General features: G+C 32.4%; 4 protein-coding genes across 7 annotated transcripts in view; all 4 read left to right on the top strand.

Annotated features, from left to right (window-relative positions):
* LOC126908078 (protein KIAA0100) overlaps nt 1-1,633 on the top strand; it is a 101,910-nt gene extending 100,277 nt beyond the window's left edge. For all 3 annotated transcript variants that reach the window (XM_050689924.1, XM_050689923.1, XM_050689922.1), the window contains 2 exons: nt 1,340-1,447; nt 1,516-1,633. In XM_050689924.1, the coding sequence (XP_050545881.1) occupies nt 1,340-1,447; nt 1,516-1,566 (159 nt within the window). In that variant the 3' untranslated portion in view covers nt 1,567-1,633. The remainder of the gene's footprint in view (nt 1-1,339; nt 1,448-1,515) is intronic.
* A 2,827-nt stretch (nt 1,634-4,460) lies between these two features.
* LOC126908084 (uncharacterized) lies at nt 4,461-21,076 on the top strand. 2 transcript variants are annotated; one of them, XM_050689950.1, is made up of 5 exons: nt 4,461-5,985; nt 6,059-6,375; nt 6,437-6,703; nt 20,486-20,618; nt 20,681-21,076. In XM_050689950.1, exons 1-5 carry the CDS (start codon nt 4,980-4,982, stop codon nt 20,920-20,922), a joined length of 1,965 nt encoding a protein of 654 aa, XP_050545907.1. In that variant the 5' UTR covers nt 4,461-4,979; the 3' UTR covers nt 20,923-21,076. The 2 variants fall into 2 exon arrangements, with proteins under 2 accessions (XP_050545907.1, XP_050545908.1); XM_050689951.1 differs by lacking the exon at nt 6,437-6,703 and having other exon boundaries at nt 20,681-21,075.
* LOC126908106 (uncharacterized) lies at nt 6,993-7,483 on the top strand. Its single transcript, XM_050689992.1, has 2 exons — nt 6,993-7,270; nt 7,335-7,483. The coding sequence occupies exons 1-2, from the start codon at nt 6,997-6,999 to the stop codon at nt 7,373-7,375; spliced, it is 315 nt and encodes a 104-aa protein (XP_050545949.1). The 5' UTR covers nt 6,993-6,996; the 3' UTR covers nt 7,376-7,483.
* Nucleotides 7,495-8,966, top strand: LOC126908104 (uncharacterized). Its single transcript, XM_050689990.1, has 2 exons — nt 7,495-7,964; nt 8,819-8,966. The coding sequence occupies exons 1-2, from the start codon at nt 7,496-7,498 to the stop codon at nt 8,905-8,907; spliced, it is 558 nt and encodes a 185-aa protein (XP_050545947.1). The 5' UTR covers nt 7,495; the 3' UTR covers nt 8,908-8,966.
* Nucleotides 21,077-22,088: the final 1,012 nt, after the last annotated feature.

Raw genomic sequence — 22,088 nt, 5'->3', positions numbered from 1 at the left:
TTTTTTTTTTTGTGTCTGTTACCACTTTTTCTCAGCTCTCACCGAACCGATTTCTTTCAACGATACGTCAAAAGATCACAAATCGTATCTAGTCGAAAACATTACCCTTCAAAATTGAAAAAATTTCCCTGGTTCCCCGTAAATAGGGGAAACCTCCAAAAAAATTACAAATTTAAAAATCGCTCATTTTCGAAATTTTTTCAATTTTTTTTACTAAAAACTGCCGTAACTTTTTCAAAAATGGACATATCAATACAATTTTTTTTTATGTAGATGCTTGATGTCTTTACCTATTATTTGGTATATTTTTTTTGTAAATTTGACCTTTTTTCTGCCCACAGGGGGGGATTTAAAATGACAACTTTTTCACAAAAAATTAACTTTTTCAACATAACTTTTGAAAATGTTCCGGAAGGTCTGACACTTTTATATATATCTTAAATTAAAGCTAATGTAATGTACTTTAATTTGAAAAAAAAAATTTGACCTCTGGACTTGTCTTCATGGTGAAAATGGCTACCGAATGCTATTTTTGTGTGAAAATTTTCGATTTTATAGTTGACATTTTTTACTTTAAAGTGCTATAACTTTTCAAAAAATGTATGGATCAATACAATTTTTGCATGAGAAGTAGTATTTATATTCATCTTTCATTGGACATACTTTTTTTAAATCAGACCATTTCCCTATATACGGGGAGGCTTCAAATATAAAAAATGCATATATAAAGTAGAACTTTTTCAACTTAACTTTAGAAAATGTTCCGAAAGTCTGACACTTTTATAAATATCTTAAATTAAAGCTAATGTAATATACTTCAATTTGAAAAAAAAAATTTGACCTCTGGACTTGTCTTCACGGCGAAAATGGCTACCGAATGCTATTTTCGTGTGAAAATTCTCGATTTTATTATTTATATTATATTTAACTTTATAATGCTATGACTTATTGAAAAGTTTATGGATCCACACAATTTTTTTATGAGAAATAATATTTTTTAATAAACCCTTTTTCATTCGACATACTTTATCTTAATCAAGATATTAATAAGGAGCTAGCAGATCATGTAGCTTTTGGAATAATACACCAATTTTTTTTAATTAAACACAATCTAAAGGTTTGCATCGAAGCATTTATTTTTGATAGTGATTTTAATCACTGTCAGATATCATTATACTTGATCCAACTATGCCACGTCACCACTGTGCCGCGATCCCCCTGTGCTGGGTTTTTTTTTTTTTAATGTATTTCCTAATATATTTATACATTTAGATGATATCCTTTAAAAGTATTCCAAATACATTAATATTTTTAAACATAATCCATAATTTGTCATTAGGCGATCAAACATAAATTACAAATCAAGTCAAGTAAATCTATAATAGAAGGCGGGGCATCACCGCAAGAAGAAGATAAAGCAAGAATGTTATTTGGAAACAAATTAATTGTATGTATATTTTTTTAAGTAAATAAAATAATATATTTATTAATACATAATTTTAATTTGTGTTTTAGCAAAATGAACATAGGAGTTCAAAGCGTGGCATTTTAAAATTTTCTAAATAATTGATTCACACAAAAATTTTATTTATTTTATTTTTTTGTGTAAAATATAAAGTGTATTAACGTAACATCTTTATTTATTTATCATATATATTTAGTAAACTATAATTTTTTTCATAAATGGTTTTATATCTGGACGAGAGAAGTAGTGCGGCTCTTAAATGCCTTGAGATAAAAATATATAGACTTGAAGACTCGTTTCCAAATATTATATAGTGTTAATACTTCCAAAGTTAATGTTAATTGTTAATGACCGGTCATATCTTAATTAGATCATTTCTTATCTTTAAGCTAATTTTACATACAGAATAATTTATCGTTGACCATTATATTTCTTCTAAAATAATAGTAAAGTAGGGTAATATTGGGAATCCTGCCCCTCGCCTCATTCCTTCACCCTCCCAACTGTATTGCGGGTGGGCGTTGTCGGAGGGCGTGTCATACAATGGGCGTGGTTTCTCGATGATGGGGCTAAAAGGTAACTTAGGTAGGGGTGTTAAGGTCAATCAAATTGGCGGATTAAAGTGCGCGTGCACACTATAACTTCATATCAGTGGTGAGGGGAGGTAGCCATTCGGAAATGGTTGTCTCTTCCAACGATGTCATCTACTGGAGGGTAAGGTAAACCTCATGTGAACTGATAACGGTAACTGATAAACGTACGTGTAAACATACACATTACATTGAAATAGTGTACGTCAAATAGTGGCCGCCGTTGCCACTATAACATATTTACTTAATATTAACGATACAAGGTCTTCGTCAACAATTCCTAAAGAGGGAGGGGGTAACGAAACATAACATAAACTAACCTATAATGGGTGGGGATGAATCCAACTTAAATTAATAACGTTTTCTATGAATGCCTACCAGACGCTTAGGTAAGCATATTTCCGACATTAGTACTATATTATAACGCTCATAGGCGTCAGCATTTTATGAGAACAATGAAAACGTCTGTCGTTATTGCATTATAATTTCTAAGAATTTTATCATTGGTTACCAGACGCTTAGCTAAGCATATTTCCAACACCAAAGGTACCGCCATATTATAACCCTCATTACCGTCTACATTTTATAAAAAGAAAGACAACGTCTGTCGTTATGGCATAATAAATTCTAAGAATTTTATCATCGTCTACCAGACGCTTAGGTAAGCATATTTCCAACATCAAAGGTACCGCTATATTATAATGTTCATAGGCGTCTGCATTTTTTTATTTTTAAAATAATAATATGTGTGTCGCATTTTATTTTATTATATTTTATTTGACAATTTTTATACCTATAACTAGAGGTATTACATTTAAAGTCGCTCCCCCACTACCAGCACCCACGAGTCTTCACTGCGTTTAACATTAAATGTAAACATTACATTGAAATAGTGTACGTTAAGTAGCGACCGCCGCCACCACATTTGACTATTTCTTGAACGATTTGTAACAAACTCTATTAAGACAATTGGGTGTGAGGTGCGCACAATGTGTGAAACCCAATGAAAACTAAGTCGGGGGAGGGGGATTTCCTCAACATGTAGTAATGAGCGAAGGGGTAATAAAACATAACTTAAACTAATCTAATGGGAGAGGTACGTATGAAACCCGACGTAAACAAACTTGCCGCACATCTATAGATTGTATATAATAAATAATTTCTAAAAAGTTTATCATTGGCTACCAGACACTTAGGTAAGCATATTTTAAACATCAAAGATGTCGCCGTACAGTAATAATCACTGTTGTATGCATGCATTTTTTACATAGTATTTTATCGTTGGTTATCAGATGCTTAGGTCAGCATATTCCAGACATCAAATGTATTACTATATTATAACGTTCATAGACGCCAGCATTTTATGAGAACAAAAACAACGTCTGTCGTTATGGCATTATAATTTCTAAGAATGTTATCATCGGTTACTAGAAGCTTAGGTCAGCATATTTCAAACATCAAAGAGGTTACCGCACAGTAATGATTATTGTCGTATGAATCTTATCATCGGATGCCAGACGCTTAATAAATTATTTATTTATTTTTTATTAAAGCTACCTCATTTACATCTGCTTGGTCACGTCAGGCGGCTAAGCGTAATAGGGCCAACAACAGCGCGGTTAGGTTGAAAAGGTTACGTATGCAATAGACGGATACCCGTGATTTCACCAATATCGATTCATCGCATTGGAGCGGGGGGCCGTTTGGTTTTACCGGAAGAACGTGGAAAATTTCGCGAGCTATCGTGATTTTCTGCGCGCCGTTAAACCCGAGCTGGTGGCCAGACTCACTGAAATCGTAGGTAACCGTCCGATCAAGTATAATATCAAATTGGAGGCCTCATACCATATACCGCGATCAGAAGCACCGTCTGAAGACCGTGCCTTCAAGACACGAGCTAGGGCATTGCTATCCGATACGGATATCGGGTGTGCGGTCGATGAAGATTTTGAGGTTATGCTTGCCGAGGAAGACGCGTACTCGGGTAGGGGTAGCGGATTCACGCTAACGCATATCGACGGCCTAATGCTCAGCGTATACAAATATACGCCCCANTGCTCAGCGTATACAAGTATACGCCCCTCGCCGGCTCATCATATATTCCGATTCCGCCTGAAATTAATAATAGAAAAGCAATCATCAACCCACAAAACATCGATCAGTCTTGTTTCAAGTGGTCTATTTTAGCGAGGCACGTTGGGGTTAATAATAATACACGAGTTAATCAAAAATATTTTAATGAGGAACACAGGTATGATTTCACGGGGTTGACGTTCCCCACACCCGTGTCCCAAATAATAATATTTGAACGACGAATCCCTAACGTGTCTGTCAATGTGTACGGCTTGGAACGAGACGACGTTAAGATGAAGTGGCTGGTGTATCCTCTAAGAGTCGTNGAAGTGGTTGGTGTATCCTCTAAGAGTCGCCGACCAAGAGCAACAGAATCATTTTGACCTGTTGTACATCGGTGACTCTGAAAAATCACATTACGCGTACATTTCCGATTTTTCGAGGCTCGTGCGCAGCCAAAAAACTAATCACAAATGCCGCATATACACTTGCAAACGTTGCTTCACCAGCTTTGATGATATGCCTAAAAAGCATATTCTTCGGGGACAACAAACGTTGGAGCAACACAAGTTGATGTGCGGCAAGAACAAGCCTATTTTACCTGTTATGTCGACAGAGGGCAGTAAGGTTGAATTTGACTCGTTGGTAAAGACACAACGGTTACCGTATGTCATATACGCAGATTTTAAGGCCTTACTGGAGAAAACAGACGATCGTATGGGTGCATACACCAGGACTGTGCACACCCACCATCCCATGAGATACGGGTTCATGGTGAAAACATCGGACGATGTGTCCTCCGAGATCCTCGAACGCTATGATATAGCAAAGAGGTCGCCAAGGCATTTGTGATGGCTGTAACTGAAGTGACGCGCAACAATTCTAAATTGTTGCGCAAAACCAACGTCCCCATCCGAATGTCTGTCGATGATGTGCACAGGCACGGGGAGAAAGTGGTATGCGACTTGTGCCGCACGGCATTCAAGGATTCCAACCCCAAAGTCGCAGACCATTGCCATTTATCAGGCCGATTCAGACAGACGTTGTGCAATGCATGTAACCTGAAAGTGAAGACGGTCAACTTTGTGCCGTGCTTCTTGCACAATCTTTCAGGTTACGACGCGCATTTCATCGTCACTGAATTGGGGTACGACGATCAAAGGATTTCGGTCATACCGAATTCCGAGGAGAAGTTTATTTCGGTCAGGAAACACGTGACCAATAACTTCTCCATACGGTTCGTCGATACCTTCCGATTCATGGCCTCCTCCCTGTCCTCCATGGCCGGTAACCTAATGACGCCCGACTTTGTTAAATTCCGGGAGATGGCCAAGGTGTTCCGCTCGGAAGACATGCCGTTGGTGACGCGTAAGGGAGTATACCCCTACGAGTACACTGATAGTTGGGCTAAATTGGAAGAAACGGAACTACCACCTCAGGACGCTTTCTATAGTCAGTTGAGTGAGTCTAATATTGATGACGACGACTATAGACATGCCACGGAGGTGTGGAACCATTTCGACTGCTCAACCCTCGGTGAGTACAGCGACCTATATCTTAAGATCGACGTGTTGTTGTTGGCTGGTGTGTTTGAGAACTTCCGCGACATCTGTATTTCAACATACAATTTGGACCCGGCGCAGTATTACACCGCGCCTGGTTTTAGCTTCGATTGTATGTTGAAGTACACCAGGGTGAAGCTGGAGCTCTTGAACGACTACGACATGCTACTGATGGTGGAACAGGGCATTCGTGGTGGGCTAGTGCAGGCCGTCAAGCACTATGCAAAGGCCAACAATTCTAAGACACCCGATTACGATCCGTCAAAACCAGAATCATGGATCGTGTACCAAGACTGTAAGTAATCTATACGTATATATATAAACGCGCAATATTTGAGCGGTGGTTTAATAACGTTTAATGTTTACAGGCAATAACCTTTACGGGTGGGCTATGAGTCAGCCCATGCCGTACGGTGGCTTCCGGTGGTATAAAGGAGCAGACCCTCTGGCTGACCTCCAATCGTTGTCGGACACTGGTAATACGGGGCGTATATATGAAGTGGACGTATCGTATCCACAAGAGCTGCATGACGAGCACAACGACTTGCCGTTCTTGCCTGTCAACGATGTACCGCCGGGTTCCAAAGAGACCAAACTCATGGCCACTTTGAAACCCAAACAGCGGTACGTCGTACATTACGTTAATCTTAAACAGGCGATCGCACACGGACTGCAAGTCGATAAAGTATGTATAGTTAACCTATAAACTATAAGCGATGATAATAATATAAATATTTGTACTGCAGGTGCACCGCGTTTTAGAGTTTCAACAAAGTGCTTGGTTGAAACCGTATATTGAGTTGAACACTGAAATGCGGAAACAGGCGGTAAATGCTGTTGAAATAGCGTTTTTCAAATTAATGAATAATGCCGTCTTTAGTAAGTGCATGCTCAATGCTAAAGCAGCTGTAGGTTATACCAAATTCATGGCCACTTTGAAACCCAAACAGCGATACGTCGTACACTATGCCAACTTAAAACAGGCAATCGCACACAGACTGCAAGTCGATAAAGTATGTATAATTAACCTATAAACTATAAGCGATGATACTAATATAAATATTTGTACTGCAGGTGCACCGCGTTTTAGAGTTTCAACAAAGTGCTTGGTTGAAACCATACATTGAGTTGAACACTGAAATGCGGAAAAAGGCGGCAAATGCTTTTGAAATAGCATTTTTCAAACTGATGAATAATGCCGTCTTTGGTAAGTGCATTCTCAATGCTAAGGTGGGTTATTCGATAATTTTTTACATTTTATAGGGAAAACAATGGAGAACATGCGGAAGCGAATCCGNGGAAAACAATGGAGAACATGCGGAAACGCATCCGTATTGAGCTAATCTCCAGTCCCGAACGTCTAAGCAAGCTCGTAAACCAACCAACCTTCAACGACTGTATCAAATACGGTGAAAGGTTGTGCGCCGTCATAATGGACACAAAGATGGTCAAGTTTATCAAACCAATATACGTCGGTTTAGCAGTGCTTAACATTAGCAAGACGCTTATGTACAAGTACTTCTACGACGTATTGAAACCACATTATGGCAGTGCAATCGAATTGGTTTACATGGATACTGGTGAGTACAACCGTACAGTAGAAATATTTTTTTACAATATTTATATATTTTTTATTTTTCTCAGACTCCTTCATATACCTACTCAGAGTAGGCGACTTCTACTAGGATTTAGCTGATAGCCCCGATTTACTGGTGCACATGGACGCATCTAGCCTGCCCAAGGATCACCCTTGCTACTCCACCGATAGAAAGATGATGCCCGGCTTGTTTTCAGACGAANAGAAGATGCCCGGCTTGTTTTCAGACGAGACCAGTGGCCTCACTCTCTTTGAGATCGCTGCACTTCGATCAAAGTGCTACGCATTTGACATGGAAGGCAGCGAACTCATAAAGTCTAAGGGGATCCGCGGACACGTCGTCCGGAATCATCTGTCTTTAAACGACAACAAACGGTGTTTGTTCAAAGACGATGATGATGGTGACGATGCGTCAACAAAACGAGCATTGGCTGGAGAGAATGCCCGTGCGGTCATCGGAATGATACGTGGTGCTGAGTGTCCACCGACATTATCGCTACCATACACTCCGTACCGACAGAATATGTTAATCCGTTCGTTTGAGCACGAGGTACGCACTTTACGTACAACCAAGTTGGCGCTTAACCGTTTTGATGATAAGCGCTACACGCTCAACAACAGAATCGACATTCTTATCATTGTAAAAAATATATCGTCAAGAATTGAAAATTTTTTTTGTAAATATACATGTATATAAGTAGTTTTAAAACATTTTTTTAATGTAACATAATGTAGTAAGAAATTGTATTTTTTCTAAAAAAATATATGTATATGCGTGTACATATCTGTAAATATATATATATAGTACAATAGTAGATGTCACATTTTGTNAAACTATAGTTACGTAATGAGATGTCACATTTTAATGGTAAAGTATTATTCACCAAAACTCTAAGAATACCCTACTGTATTTTACATGCATATGATATCGTACAGCTAGGTTTTTGAGCATGTTTTAACCTTTCTGAAGAATTAAAAAGAATAAAAATGATTTGAGTTTTATAGAAACATAGTTTTTTTTCATATGATGTTATTAGAGAAATAAAATCCTAGATAATAATCATTATTTTAAACATTATTCTTTAAACATATTTATAGTCTTTGTATCCATTATAATTTTAATAACAAGTTACGTTAAAAACGAGATTTTCACTATGTCTCAGTATATAATAATAACAGCACTATTTTGTCAATGCAACATACGTTTATTTTAAACAATTTTTTTTTTTTTTATATAAATTAAAAANTTATATACATGTTTTAGATACTTGTCGACAGATAGCTATTACTAACAACTACTGTTGGTATTTCTTGGTTATTTGTATTTGATGGTATGATTGGTTCCGACTGTATATCATCGGCCAGCGACCCAAAAAATGTCGAGCATACGTTTTCTCCGTTAGAAGACTGAAAAAAATTATTTATATTTATTAATTACGTTCTACTCAGTTAGCAAAAAAAAAAAAAATGTAATTCACCATTGCTTTTGTATATTTNTGTAATTCACCATTTCTTTAGTATATTCTTCCAGCATCGTCCACCGTTGTTCCAACTGCTGGCTCGCAAATTGTTTTATTTGGCTTATGTAGCTCAGATCGCTATTGGGTAAACTGTTTCTAATCGTATAATCCGAAACCGCATTGATCAACATACATTTGTTTTCCACATTTACTGAGATTTCATACNAATTGTTTTATTTGGCTTATGTAGCTCAGATCGCTATTGGGTAAACTATTTCTAATCGTATAATCCGAAACCGCATTGATCAACATACATTTGTTTTCCACATTTACTTCATACTGAGATTTCATATATTGAGCCATCTGTTCCAACTGTTGTAGAACCAATGGTTGAATTACAGTCATCTTTTGATTGATAGTCTCAAAGATACAACATTCCAAAGCGCTGAGTTTTAAAATGTCTGATTGGGTGAGTAACACTCGGCATTCATCTTGTGCTTGTGATTCAAAGACTAGCGAAGACTCTCCTTGAAACGTAGTCTTTGAGAGTGTGACGTATTCATCCTTAAGTAAAATAACNTGAGAGTGTGACGTATTCATCCTTGAGTAAAATAATCTTTTGTCTTGATACAGGGTCGAAAATTAGCGACAGAATATTACCCATCAACGTATAAATCCGTTGTAGGAAATCTATCGTTATAAGTATGTAACGGGTTGACGATAGTAAACGAATAGTTACGTTAAATCGATCTTTTGGATCCAATCCTATCTGAACGAATTTACGAGGATTGAAATTCAAAACGTAATCAGTGCAATCGATTAATTCACTGTGAGGTTGGGGTTTAGCAAATGTTTGTTTGTTATAGAATTTGGCAATTGTAGCGAGAGAACCAGCCATTCTTAAAGTATACAAATATCGACTTAACACATTACCAACAAGTTAAAGTAACGTCTGTTTATATAGAAAATCTTATAACGATTATAGCGCTATAAATACACCACGGTGTAANACGATTAGAGCGCTATGCTTACACCACGGTGAAGTTATTAACTAATTTAAACCCAATAGTAATTAATAGTCTAATTTTCGCCGTTAGATATGATACAAACAGTTGTAAACACAAGCAGACGGGGTTCAAACAGGATGAACAGAGATTTGAACAAGTTCAGACAGGTTTTAACATGTTCAGACTTGTTGAATCGAGATTATACGATTCCAGGATACGCTGTTCGGTAAACCGACACAGTGTCCCTACTACTTTTATAAACAGCCTACTACATACGATACATAGTACGACCTGCTACAAATACCATAGCGTATACTAAATTTGCTGTATATATTTAATGTGTAAAACTCTTCTTTGTACTGCTTAGTGCTACAGACTTATATTTAATATTCATTATACACAAATGCATAAAGTGTAAATAAATACGATAAAATTGTATAAAATAAAAAAAAATAGTATATTTTATTGAATTTTTAATCTTACAAGTTTATGATAATAAGTTTTTTTTATTTTATATAAATAAGTTTAAAAAACAAGGCAAAATATTAACAAATTACTAAAATCAAACAAATATGCATTTCCACTTTTGCCTCTATATAATAAATGTAATTTGTTATCATCCTTGTTGATATTGTAAGCTTCGATTTCTTCATTAGTTAATTTCAATCTCGGGATAAAACACATTCATATTATTGAATAGACAACCAACAACGACAACCCCATTTCATGTGCTTGTATTTTTCATAGATATGATATTGTATGGCGTGTGTTCCTCCAAATCACTTAATTTTGAATATCTTTTTAATGTACTCTGATCGTTCAACTGTTTCTTTAATTGCTCCATTCTAAAATAAAAAATTAATAAATATTTAACAACTCTAAACATAACTAGTAACCAAAGTCAGTAGAAAACAGTTTAAATGAAAAATATATATAAATGTATTACTTACTTTATTATATATCAAAAGTCATAGAAATTCTTTAGGACAACAAATAGAAATAATCAAACAAATGGTTTTTGGTATAATCGCTTTAGAAAAGATAATGAGTGAATGATCCTGAAATTGATGTGACGTTCTTTTATAGGGGTCAAAGATCTTGTTTAGACAAGTTTTGGTTGGTTTAAACAGGTATTACACAAACAATGTTGGAAATATGCTTAGCTAAGCGTCTGGTAACCAATGATAAAATTCTTAGAAATTATAATGCAACAACGACAGACGTTTTCATTGTTCTCATAAAATGCTGACGCCTATGAGCGTTATAATATAGTACTAATGTCGGAAATATGCTTACCTAAGCGTCTGGTAGGCATTCATAGAAAACGTTATTAATTTAAGTTGGATTCATCCCCACCCATTACAGGTTAGTTTATGTTATGTTTCGTTACCCCCTCCCTCTGTAAGAATTGTTGACGAAGACCTTGTATCGTTAATATTAAGTAAATATGTTATAGTGGCAACGGCGGCCACTATTTGACGTACACTATTTCAATGTAATGTGTATGTTTACACGTACGTTTATCAGTTACCGTTATCAGTTCACATGAGGTTTACCTTACCCTCCAATAGATGACATCGTTTGAAGAGTCAACCATTTCCGAATGGCTACCTCCCCTCACCACTGATATGAAGTAATAGTGCGCACGCGCACTTTAATCCGCCAATTTGATTGACCTTAACACCCCTAAGTTACCTATTAGCCCCACAGTCGAGAAACCACGCCCTCTGTACGACATGCTCCTCTCCAGGCCACGCCCACCCATATACTGGGTGGGTAAAGGGGTGAGGCGGGGGAAACAGAATCCCCAATATTACCCTACTTAGTAAATTTAAGTTTTTAAATTGAAATTTAAAGTGTTTTGGCTTATTTGAGTATTATTTATTTATTTTATTTTAAGTGATTAAATACTTTACATATTCATAAAAGCAATAACAATGTTTTTAGCTTCGATGCGAAGCTGAGAAGGTATTAATTTTACTATGATGTGTTTTTTTTTTTATTTTTATTTTTTTTTTTTGTGTCTGTGAACGCTCAATCTCAGCTCTCGCTGGACCGATTTTGATGAACAATATGTCAAAAGATCACAAATCGTATCTAGTCGAAGACATTACCCTCAAAAATTGAAAAAAATTCCCTCGTTCCCCGTAAACGGGGGAAATCCCCCAAAAAATTACAAATTTAAAAATCGCTAATTTTCGATATTTTTTCAATTTTTTTTACTTAAAATTGCCATAACTTTTTTAAAAATGACCGAATCAATATAATTTTTTTTTTTATAGATACCTTAGATAATTACCTATCATTTTATATATTTTTGTGAACATTTGACCCTTTAACAGCCCAAAGGATGGGGTTTCAAAATGGTAACTTTTTTACAAAAAATTAACTTTTTCAACTTAACTTTTGAAAATGTTCCGGAAAGACTGACAATTTTATATATACCTTAAATTAAAGCTAATGTAATATACTTTAATTTGAAAAAAAAAAATTTGACCTCTGGACTTGTCTTCATGGTGAAAATGACTACCGTATGCAAAAATATGCTATTTTTGTGAAAAAATTCTTGATATTATATTTTACATTTTTTAACATTATGTTGCTATAACTTTTTAAAAAATGCATGAATCAACTTTATTCTTTAATGATAAATACTTTATATATACTTCTTTCATTCGACATACTTTTTTTTAAAATCGGACCATTTCCCTTTATACAGGGGGGGTGCAAACCTTTTAAAATGCGTATAGAAAGTAGAACTTTTTCAACTTAACTTTTGAAAATGTTCCGGAAAGACTGACACTTTTATATATATCTTAAATTAAAGCTTATGTAATATACTTTAATTTGAAAAAAAAAAATTTGACCTCTGGACTTGTCTTCGTGGTGAAAACGGACATCAAAGTTAAAGAAAAACGTACGATTTCCGTGAAAAAAATCTCGATTTTATATGTTATATTATTTAATTTATATTTTATATAACTTTTGGAAAAATGTATGGATCAATATTATTATTTTTTTATAATAAATATTTATATACTCCTTTCATCTACACGCTTTTTTTGTAAATCGGATCATACCCCTTTAACAAGGGGGGTCAAAACTTTAATCATGCGTATTGTTACTATGATATTTTCAATTTAATTTTTGAAAGTATTCCGGAAATACTGACACTTTTATATATATCTTAAATTAAAGCTTATATAATATACTTTAATTTGAAAAAAAAAAATTTGACCTCTGGACTTGTCTTCGTGGTGAAAACGGACATCAAAGTTAAAGAAAAACGTACGATTTCCGTGAAAAAAATCTCGATTTTATATGTTATATTATTTAATTTATATTTTATATAACTTTTGGAAAAATGTATGGATCAATATTATTATTTTTTTATAATAAATATTTATATACTCCTTTCATCTACACGCTTTTTTTGTAAATCGGATCATACCCCTTTAACAAGGGGGGTCAAAACTTTAATCATGCGTATTGTTACTATGATATTTTCAATTTAATTTTTGAAAGTATTCCGGAAATACTGACACTTTTATATATATCTTAAATTAAAGCTTATATAATATACTTTAATTTAAAAAAAAAAATGTGACCTCTGGATTTGTCTTCACGGTAAAAATGACTACCGTATTCAAAAATTTGCTATTTTTGTGTTAAAATTCTGGGTTTTGTATTTTATTTTATTTTAAAATACCTGACAAGGGGACTACAGATTTTCATAAATATTATATAAATAAAAAATTAATATAGCATAGAAAGTTAAACTTATTTAAATTTGTTTGCTTCTTTTAAGTCGAGAAAAATAACTTTGAAATTTGAACTAGCTTAAATAGCCTATTTTTTCACCCGACGGTAGCGACGTACGGTTGCCGAGTTGGTAAAATTTATGTTTTACACGCTTGGGGTACGAGGTTCCAACCCGCGTATGGCAATGAATTTTTTGCATTTTTTCTTAATTCTTTTTAAGTTAGTATAAATTTTAAACTCGTTTGATTTTTATCACATTTAGATTCAATAACTTCAATAAAGATCAAGGATCCCATCACTTTAGTCGCCCCTTGCAAGAAGAAATTTCTTATTCGTATTAAAATTATTTTACTATATTTTAAGTTTTCGCTTCGATGCAAAGCCGAGAAGATATTTTTTTGTGACTATCATTTATTTTCTCTGCTCTAACTTGACCTACTTTTTTCAACAATACGTCAAATTACTACAATTCGTATCTAGTTGAAGATATTACTCTCAAAAATTGAAAAAAAAATTCTAATTTATCAATTAAACAGTTAGTTATTACATCGTCTCCATAAAGACAATTAAAATCATTAATTTCTAATGTTTTCAAAATATTTATTAACGAATGAAGTTTGATATGATAGGTTTCAACTACAAAATTAAATCATTTTACTTTGTAATTTAATAATTTTATTACTCTGTTTGTGTGTGCTACTATTAGACTATAATATTCAAATTTTTTTCTAACGTGTTGCTATATAAATCATTTCTAAAAAAAATGATTGTTTTTTCTCCTGAATTAACAATTGATTTTTACAAATATAATCAAATTTTATAATAAACTCAATTGAGTAAATCTTTTTAACAACTTTGTTTTGATTGGTACATTTAGTTAAAGTAAATCATTAAAATTAATTAAGTTCTCAATATTTCAATTATAGAATCTTTTCAACAAACAACAAAAGTTCCTAGGAAATTATTACTATTACTTCTATTTAAGTTATCTATTACCATAAAAATGCAAAAAAATATTGAGCTTTTCTGATAAATTTACAATAAATAGTAATTATAAAACTTTCTGACTGCATATTGATCTTAACGATACAATTTTTTTAATTGTCATAAAATTTTCTATTTAATTATGTCAATGTCAAACTTACCAATTGAGCTAAAAGTTATGGTAAAATAAATTTTTTTTTTTTATTATAAACATTTACAACAATCAACTTTAAACGATTAACAAAATTGGTTAAATATGTCATTTTCCTTATTTTTAACTTATTAATAATCAAATTAATATTAAATATTATATCAAATCAGTATTAATTTAAAACAATTTTTTTTGTTCTTAATTATTTTTTTTTATATGTAAAAACTATTTTTTAATAATATTAAAACTTAGAAGTTATAGAAAAAGTCTAATTGCACATTTTAAAACATCGCGAAAAGTTGATTTAGAATAGTATATTTTTGTTTCTGATGGAAGTTCCTTGTAGTCCAGTGTATAAAACTTATAACTTTGTTAATTGTTATAACTTTATCAAAAATGACCAAATCAGTATATTTTTTTTTATTTAGATGCATGTCTTTATCTATCATTTGGTTTTTTTTATAAATCTAACCCTTTACCTGCCCACAAGAGGGATTCAAAATATTAACTTTTTTTTTTTTAGTTAAAGTAAATCATTAAAATTAATTCAGTTCTGGATATTTCAATAGTAGAATCTTTTTAAATATCAAAAATTACTTAGAAATGATTACTATGATTTCTATTTAAGTGTTCTATTACGATAAAAATGCAAAAAATAATGAGTTTTTCTGATAAATTTACAATAAATAATAATTATAAAACTTTCTGACTGCATATTAATCTTAAAAATAACATTGTTTTAATTCTCATAAAATTTTCTATTTAATGATTCATTCTAGTCAACGAAGGAGTAATTTTGCAGAATAGCAGAAAAAATTCCCAACAAACTTTTTTTTTTTTTGTTTTAATTAGGCAATTGGTGGATTATTCCAAAAGCAACATCAACTCTTATTTCTTTAATTATATCATGATTAGTAGTTCTTTGATTTTAAAATATAATATTTGAATATATACTAATTATAATTATTAAATTTAGTATGAAATTGATATTTAATATTGTAATTTAAACGGAGAAATTATAAAAATAATAAAGAAGTTATATTTTGCTTTACTTTTACGTGTATAAAAATTTAAAGGGCTTGATACAATAATTTTCAATAAAAACTGTTTGTTACTATAAAAAAATGCACTGGACTACAAGGAACTTTCATCAGAAGCAAAAATATACTTTTCTAAATCAACTTTTCGCGTTGTTTTCAAATCTGCAAGTAGACTATTTCTATCACTTCTAATTTTTTATATTATTACTAATTATATATATAAAATAATAATTAAAAGAAAAAAAAATTTGTTTTCAAATTATTACTGATTTGATTTTTAATATGTTAAAAATAATCAGTCCAAATTTTCAATTTTAACCTATTTTTTTGGTTCTTTAAAGTTGATGAAAAATTTTTGATAAAGATTTATGAAAGTTTATAGTAAAATAAATTGAATATATTACCATAACTTTTAGCTCAATTACAAGTTTAAAATTGACATCTAGGCCAGTCAACAAAGGAAAAATTGCGGAAAAAATTTTGTTTTTTTAAAAGTTGAATTAAAATATGTATAATGACATACTAATAGTCCTCAAGATTGGAATTGAGCTTTTTTTTTAAATCCTCGCAAAAGTTCAAAAATATGAGCTTTCTTAATTTTCTCAAAAAAAAATATTTAACTTACAAAAAAAAGTTTCGCACAAAAGTTGTTTAAAAGACAATTATAAATAAAAATATAATCTTATATTTTTTCATTTAAACAAATATTTTTCGAGTTACATTACATTTAATATGAGTAATAAAATTTATATTCCATTTTTTTCATTTTACGGTTACTTTTTATCATGTTATACTTACATTAGACACAATGTTATAAATGCATATGTGTGTATGTGTGAGTTTATTTATTTATTGTATCATTAAAGTGTAGTGTATATTGAGATACAACCGATAGAGTAGGTAATTGATTTGACGCTATATTATTTAAACCCAACTAAACGCTAAATTGTACATTCCGAAATAACAATCATATTATGTCAATTGCCACCGGAATATCTGGTAATATTTTTCTTTTTCTTTGCCTTAATCCCAACTACTTGGGGTCGGGCACCCTTATCCTAAGATTCCACTTGACACGATCTCCCACATCTTCTACGCTCACATCAGCTGTCCTCAAATCGCATTCAATAGCATCCCTCCATCTCTTTTTTGGTCTTCCTCTATCTCTTCTTCCTTCAACATTCATTTCTATAACTGTTCTTACAGCTTTCGATTCTTCTTTCCTCATACCATGACTAAACAATCTAAGTCTATTTTCTGTCATCTTATCCACGATTGACGCAACACCTATACTTCCTCTTATATGCTCGTTCCTTATCCTATCTTCTCTAGTCACTCCACTCATCCAACTAAGCATTCTCAACTCTGCTACACTTATTCTCTGCTCTACTTTTTTATCAACCGCCCAATACTATGAACCATACATCATAGCTGGCCACACAATTTCATACTAAATTTAAAAACTATAATTAGTATTTATTCATATATTATATTTTAAAATCAAAGAACTACTAATCAGGATATAATTAAAGAAATAAGAGTTGATGTTGCTTTTGGAATAATCCACCAATTTCTCTAAATGAAACACTATCTACAGATTTGCATCGAAGCGTTTCTTATGATAGTGATTTTAATCACTGTCAGATATCATCTATACTTGTCCCATCTATGCCTCGTCCACACTGTGCCTCGACCCCACTGTGCTACCGTTTTTTTAATAGTAATTTGCATATAAATAAATAAATTATTGGAAAATTATACAAATCTTAAAATGACAGGTTGAAAATAAATTTTGGACAGTATTTACATATCCATTATTACGCTCTCGCCACAATAGTATATCAGCAAAAGTGAAAAAACAATATCACGATTATTTTTATGGAAAAAATGCTCATTAATTGTATCGTATTTGAATATCAAATTATTAATATCATTTAATTAATAATATATATTAATTAAATTAAAAAATATAAATTCATAAGTAATGAACAAAATGAAATATAGAAGAATATTATTTCCCCTTTAATAGTATAAGAGTTCAATATTGATATTTTCTTACAAAAAAATGAGTGAACTCATAACTCAATTAATACTTATGTATTAGACACATAAATTTATTTGATAAGAAAATTTTTAAAAAATAGTTATTTGGAAATTAAAAAAAAAAAAAATTATTTTAATCTATTTTTGACCAAGAACAAAAATAAACAATGAAAACTAATAAACTTTCCTTATTATAAAATTTTTGATACCTCTTGCGGTACACTTTTAAGTTAATCAATCGGAACAAAATTTTACACATTTTATTTTAAAAATAAAGGTAGCACAGTGGGGTCGAGGCACAGTGTAGACAATGCATAGATGGGACAAGTATAGATGATATTTGACAGTGATTAAAATCACTATCATAAGAAACGCTTCGATGCAAATCTGTAGATAGTGTTTCATTTAGAGAAATTGGTGGATTATTCCAAAAGCAACATCAACTCTTATTTCTTTGATTATATCCTACTTAGTAGTTCTTCGATTTTAAAATATAATATATGAATAAATAATAATTATAATTATTAAATTTAGTATGAAATTGATATTCAATAATTTAATATTGTAATTTAAACAGAGAAATTATAAAAATAATAAAGAAGATGTATTTTTCTTTATTTTTACGTGTATAAAATAAATACGTGACTCAATAAATTTCAATAAAAACTGTTTGTTACTATAAATAAATGCACTGAACTACAAGGAACTTTCATAAACAAAAATATACCATTCTAAATCAATTTTTCGCGATGTTTTCAAATCTGCAATTAGACTTTTTCTATCACTTCTAAATTTTAATATTATCAAAAATTAGTATTTACATATAAAAAATTCCCATCGAAGCTAAAAAATTGGCTATTTAAGCTAACTTAAATTTAAAAATTACTTTTTCGACTTCAAAAAAGTAAAAAAAATTTAATAAGTTTAATTTCTTATGTCTTATGACCTTTATTCTATGTCAATTAAATTATATAATATTCATGAAACTCAATATATTCTCCTAATAAGATATTTTAAAATAAAATAAAATACAAAACCTAGAATTTTAATAGGAAAATAGCATATTATTGAATACGGTAGCCATTTGCGCATAGAAGATAGGTCGTCGGGACAAATTTTTTTTTCATTTTATAGTACATAAAATAAGCTTTAATTTGATATATGTTTAAAAGACGCAGTATTTCCGGAACATTTTCAAAAATTAAGTTGAAAACGTTAGTTTTTGTAAAAAAGTTGCTATTTTAAATCCCCTCCAATGAGCAGGTTAAGTGTTAGATTTTCAAAAAAATGACATCAAATGAAAGGTAAATATCTAAAGTTTTAGTATAAAAAAAATTATGTTGATTTGTTTATTTTTGAAAAAGTTTTAAGAAAATAAAGTGAAAAAAATGACAAAATTTACCGATTTTTAAATTTGTAATTTTTTTGGATATTTCCCCCATTTTCGGAAAACGAGGGAATTTTTTTCAATTTTTAAGGGTAATGTTTTCAACTAGATACAATTTGTGCTCTTTTGACGTATTGTTGAAATAAATCGGTCCAGTGAGAGCTGAGAAAAAGTGGTAACAGACATAAAAAAAAAATAAATAAATAAATAAATAGAAAAAAAAAACACACCATAGTAAAATTAATACCTTCTCAGCTTCGCGTCGAAGCTAAAAAAATGTTTTAATTTATTATTAATTTGATTTTTAAAAAGTTATAAAATAATCATGGCAAAATATCAAATGTTACATTCTTTTTATAGATTCTTAAAGTTGATTTTTGTGAATTCCCTTTCCATCTTCGCCGGTAACCTAATGACACCCGATTTCGTTATATTCCGGGAGACGGCCAAGATGTTCCGCCCTGAAGATATACCGTTGGGGACGCGTAAGGGAGTATACCCCTACGAGTACACTGATAGTTGGGCTAAATTGGAAGAAACGGAACTACCACCTCAGGACGCTTTCTATAGTCAGTTGAGTGAGTCTAATATTGATGACGACGACTATAGACATGCTACGGAGGTGTGGAACCGTTTCGGCTGCTCAACCCTCGGTGAGTACAGCAACCTATACCTTAAGATCGACGAGTTGTTGTTGGCTGATCTGTTTGAGAATTTCCGTGACATCCNGTTGAAGTACACCAGGGTGAAGCTCGAGCTCTTAAACGACTACAACATGCTACTGATGGTGGAACAGGGTATTCGTGGTGGGCTGGTGCAGGCCGTCAAGCACTATGCTAAGGCTAATAATCCAAAGACACCGGATTACGATTCGACAAAACCAGTCTCATGTATCGTCTACCAAGACTGTAAGTATTATATATAAGTGTAATAAATGAGTGGTAATTTAAGAACGTTAAAAATAATTACAGGCAATAACCTGTACGGTTGGGCTATGAGTCAGCCCATGCCGTACGGAGGCTTCCGGTGGTATGAAGGAGCAGATCCTCTTGCCAACCTTCAATTGCTTTCGGACACTGGTAATACTGTGCGTATATATGAAGTGGATGTATCGTATCCAGAAGAGCTGCATGACGAGCACAACGACTTACCGTTCTTGCCTGGCGACGATGTACCACCGGGTTCCAAAGAGACCAAACTCATGGCCACTTTGAAACCCAAACTTAATAAATAATAATAAAACAACGGTACGTCGTACACTATGTCAACTTGAAACAGGCGATCGCACACGGACTGCAAATCGATAAAGTATATACATCGTACCTAGAGCTGTTAGCTATGATATTAATATGCTTGTCACACAGGTGCACCGCGTTTTAGAGTTTCAACAAAGTGCTTGGTTGAAACCGTATATTGAGTTGAACACTGAAATGTGGAAACAGGCGGTAAATGCTGTTGAAATAGCGTTTTTCAAACTAATGAATAATGCCGTCTTTGGTAAGTGCATGCTCAATGCTAAAGCAGCTGTAGGTTATTCGATAAATTTTTACATTTTATAGGGAAAACCATGGAGAACATACGGAAGCGTACCCGCATTCAGCTAATCTGCAGTTCCAAACGTCTAAGCAAGCTCGTAAACCAACCAACCTTCAGCGACTGTATCAAATACGATGAAAGGTTGTGCGCTGTCATAATGGACACAAAGATTGTCCAGTTTATCAAACCAATATACGTTGGATTAGCAGTACTTGACATTAATCGTAAAGACTTCCGACGTCCAATTTTGTGTATATCCTTTTGAAAATACTGCTTTATGCTTACTCAGACGAACTTTATCTCCAATATTAAACTTTTTATTGTATTTTAAAATAGGTAGCCGTTTAAAACTGACATTTCCAGGAATACGTGATGCTATACTAGGAGATGTTTCTATGGCGCTATGTTTTGTATTATTGTAATTTGTTATTAAATCTGCTATAATTTTTATCTAACTATTTAATCTATTGGTAATAAATTTTTTCCACATTTTTTCTTTTAGTGTTCTATTAAATCGTTCCACAACAGCCGCTCTCATTGTAGAGTAGGTTGAATAATGGTTTATGTTTTTGTTCTTCATGAGCATCCGAAAATGTTTGTTGAAAAATTCTAAACCTCAGTCTCTTTGCAAGTTCCTTGGAGATCTATTGAACAAGACTTTTTCAAAAGCCGACTTGACTTCTGTACTAGATTTATTTTTTAAAGGCCCACGCACATTTTGTATAAACATCGATCATCATTAAATTAAAGGTAAAATTTTTATTTTTTGTAGAGTATTTTTTCATATCTACTAAATCTGCTTGCCACAAGTCATCTTTGCCGTACGATACAACTCTTCTTCTAGGAAATATTTTTCTAGCTGGCTTATGTAATTTTGCTACTTTCTCTGCTACTTTACTCATGATATTACACCTAGTTCTCGTAACTCTTCTTCTATTGAAAGTATTTTGTTTCCCACACCTGTATTTCCAGCACTTCTTACAGCGTGTAAAAGTTCTAATCGAACTATAAGTTAATTAAGATCGTTCCAATATACGTATTCTTTAGGTCTTTTGTCTAAAATTTTGTAAAGATATCCCACGTTCGGCAGCGTCGTTTACTACTTTTAAACTTTGTATCCTTTTACGCCCATCAATGTAATTAGCGTTTTCTCCCCAAGTACTTGGATGTTGACTTAAAAAATCTTGTGGTATATTTAGCGCTGTAAATAATTTTAAGGTATTATTAGTTGCAAAATCGCATAACTACATTGTTTGAACTGCATTCAACTCGATTTTAATACGTCGTTGTGGGTTGACGGCTCCCTTGTTTTCCAATGATTTCACAATTTTTATTTTCATTTCAGTTGGCACTTTTCTGTCAAAAAAAGCCAGTCCCACGAGAGTGTCACTTAAATACCATAAATGCCTAGAGAAACTTTTAATAGCAGCA

Source organism: Daktulosphaira vitifoliae, unplaced genomic scaffold, assembly GCF_025091365.1.
Source record: "Daktulosphaira vitifoliae isolate Bord-2020 unplaced genomic scaffold, ASM2509136v1 Scaffold_5, whole genome shotgun sequence".
NCBI lineage: Eukaryota > Metazoa > Arthropoda > Insecta > Hemiptera > Phylloxeridae > Daktulosphaira > Daktulosphaira vitifoliae.
The sequence above is the reverse complement of the archived record's forward strand: the minus strand, read 5'-3'. Positions and strand labels throughout refer to the sequence as shown.

Excerpts from the sequence above, each read along its gene's own strand:
- LOC126908084 (XM_050689950.1), top strand. The coding sequence starts at position 4,980 with ATGGCTGTAACTGAAGTGACGCGCAACAATTCTAAATTGTTGCGCAAA. Across the intron at positions 5,986-6,058 it reads ATGGATCGTGTACCAAGACT|GCAATAACCTTTACGGGTGG; the intron begins GTAAGTAATCTA and ends TAATGTTTACAG. Across the intron at positions 6,376-6,436 it reads ACGGACTGCAAGTCGATAAA|GTGCACCGCGTTTTAGAGTT; the intron begins GTATGTATAGTT and ends TTTGTACTGCAG.
- LOC126908106 (XM_050689992.1), top strand. The coding sequence starts at position 6,997 with ATGGAGAACATGCGGAAACGCATCCGTATTGAGCTAATCTCCAGTCCC. Across the intron at positions 7,271-7,334 it reads ATTGGTTTACATGGATACTG|ACTCCTTCATATACCTACTC; the intron begins GTGAGTACAACC and ends TATTTTTCTCAG.
- LOC126908104 (XM_050689990.1), top strand. The coding sequence starts at position 7,496 with ATGCCCGGCTTGTTTTCAGACGAGACCAGTGGCCTCACTCTCTTTGAG. Across the intron at positions 7,965-8,818 it reads AAGAATTGAAAATTTTTTTT|CATCGTCCACCGTTGTTCCA; the intron begins GTAAATATACAT and ends ATATTCTTCCAG.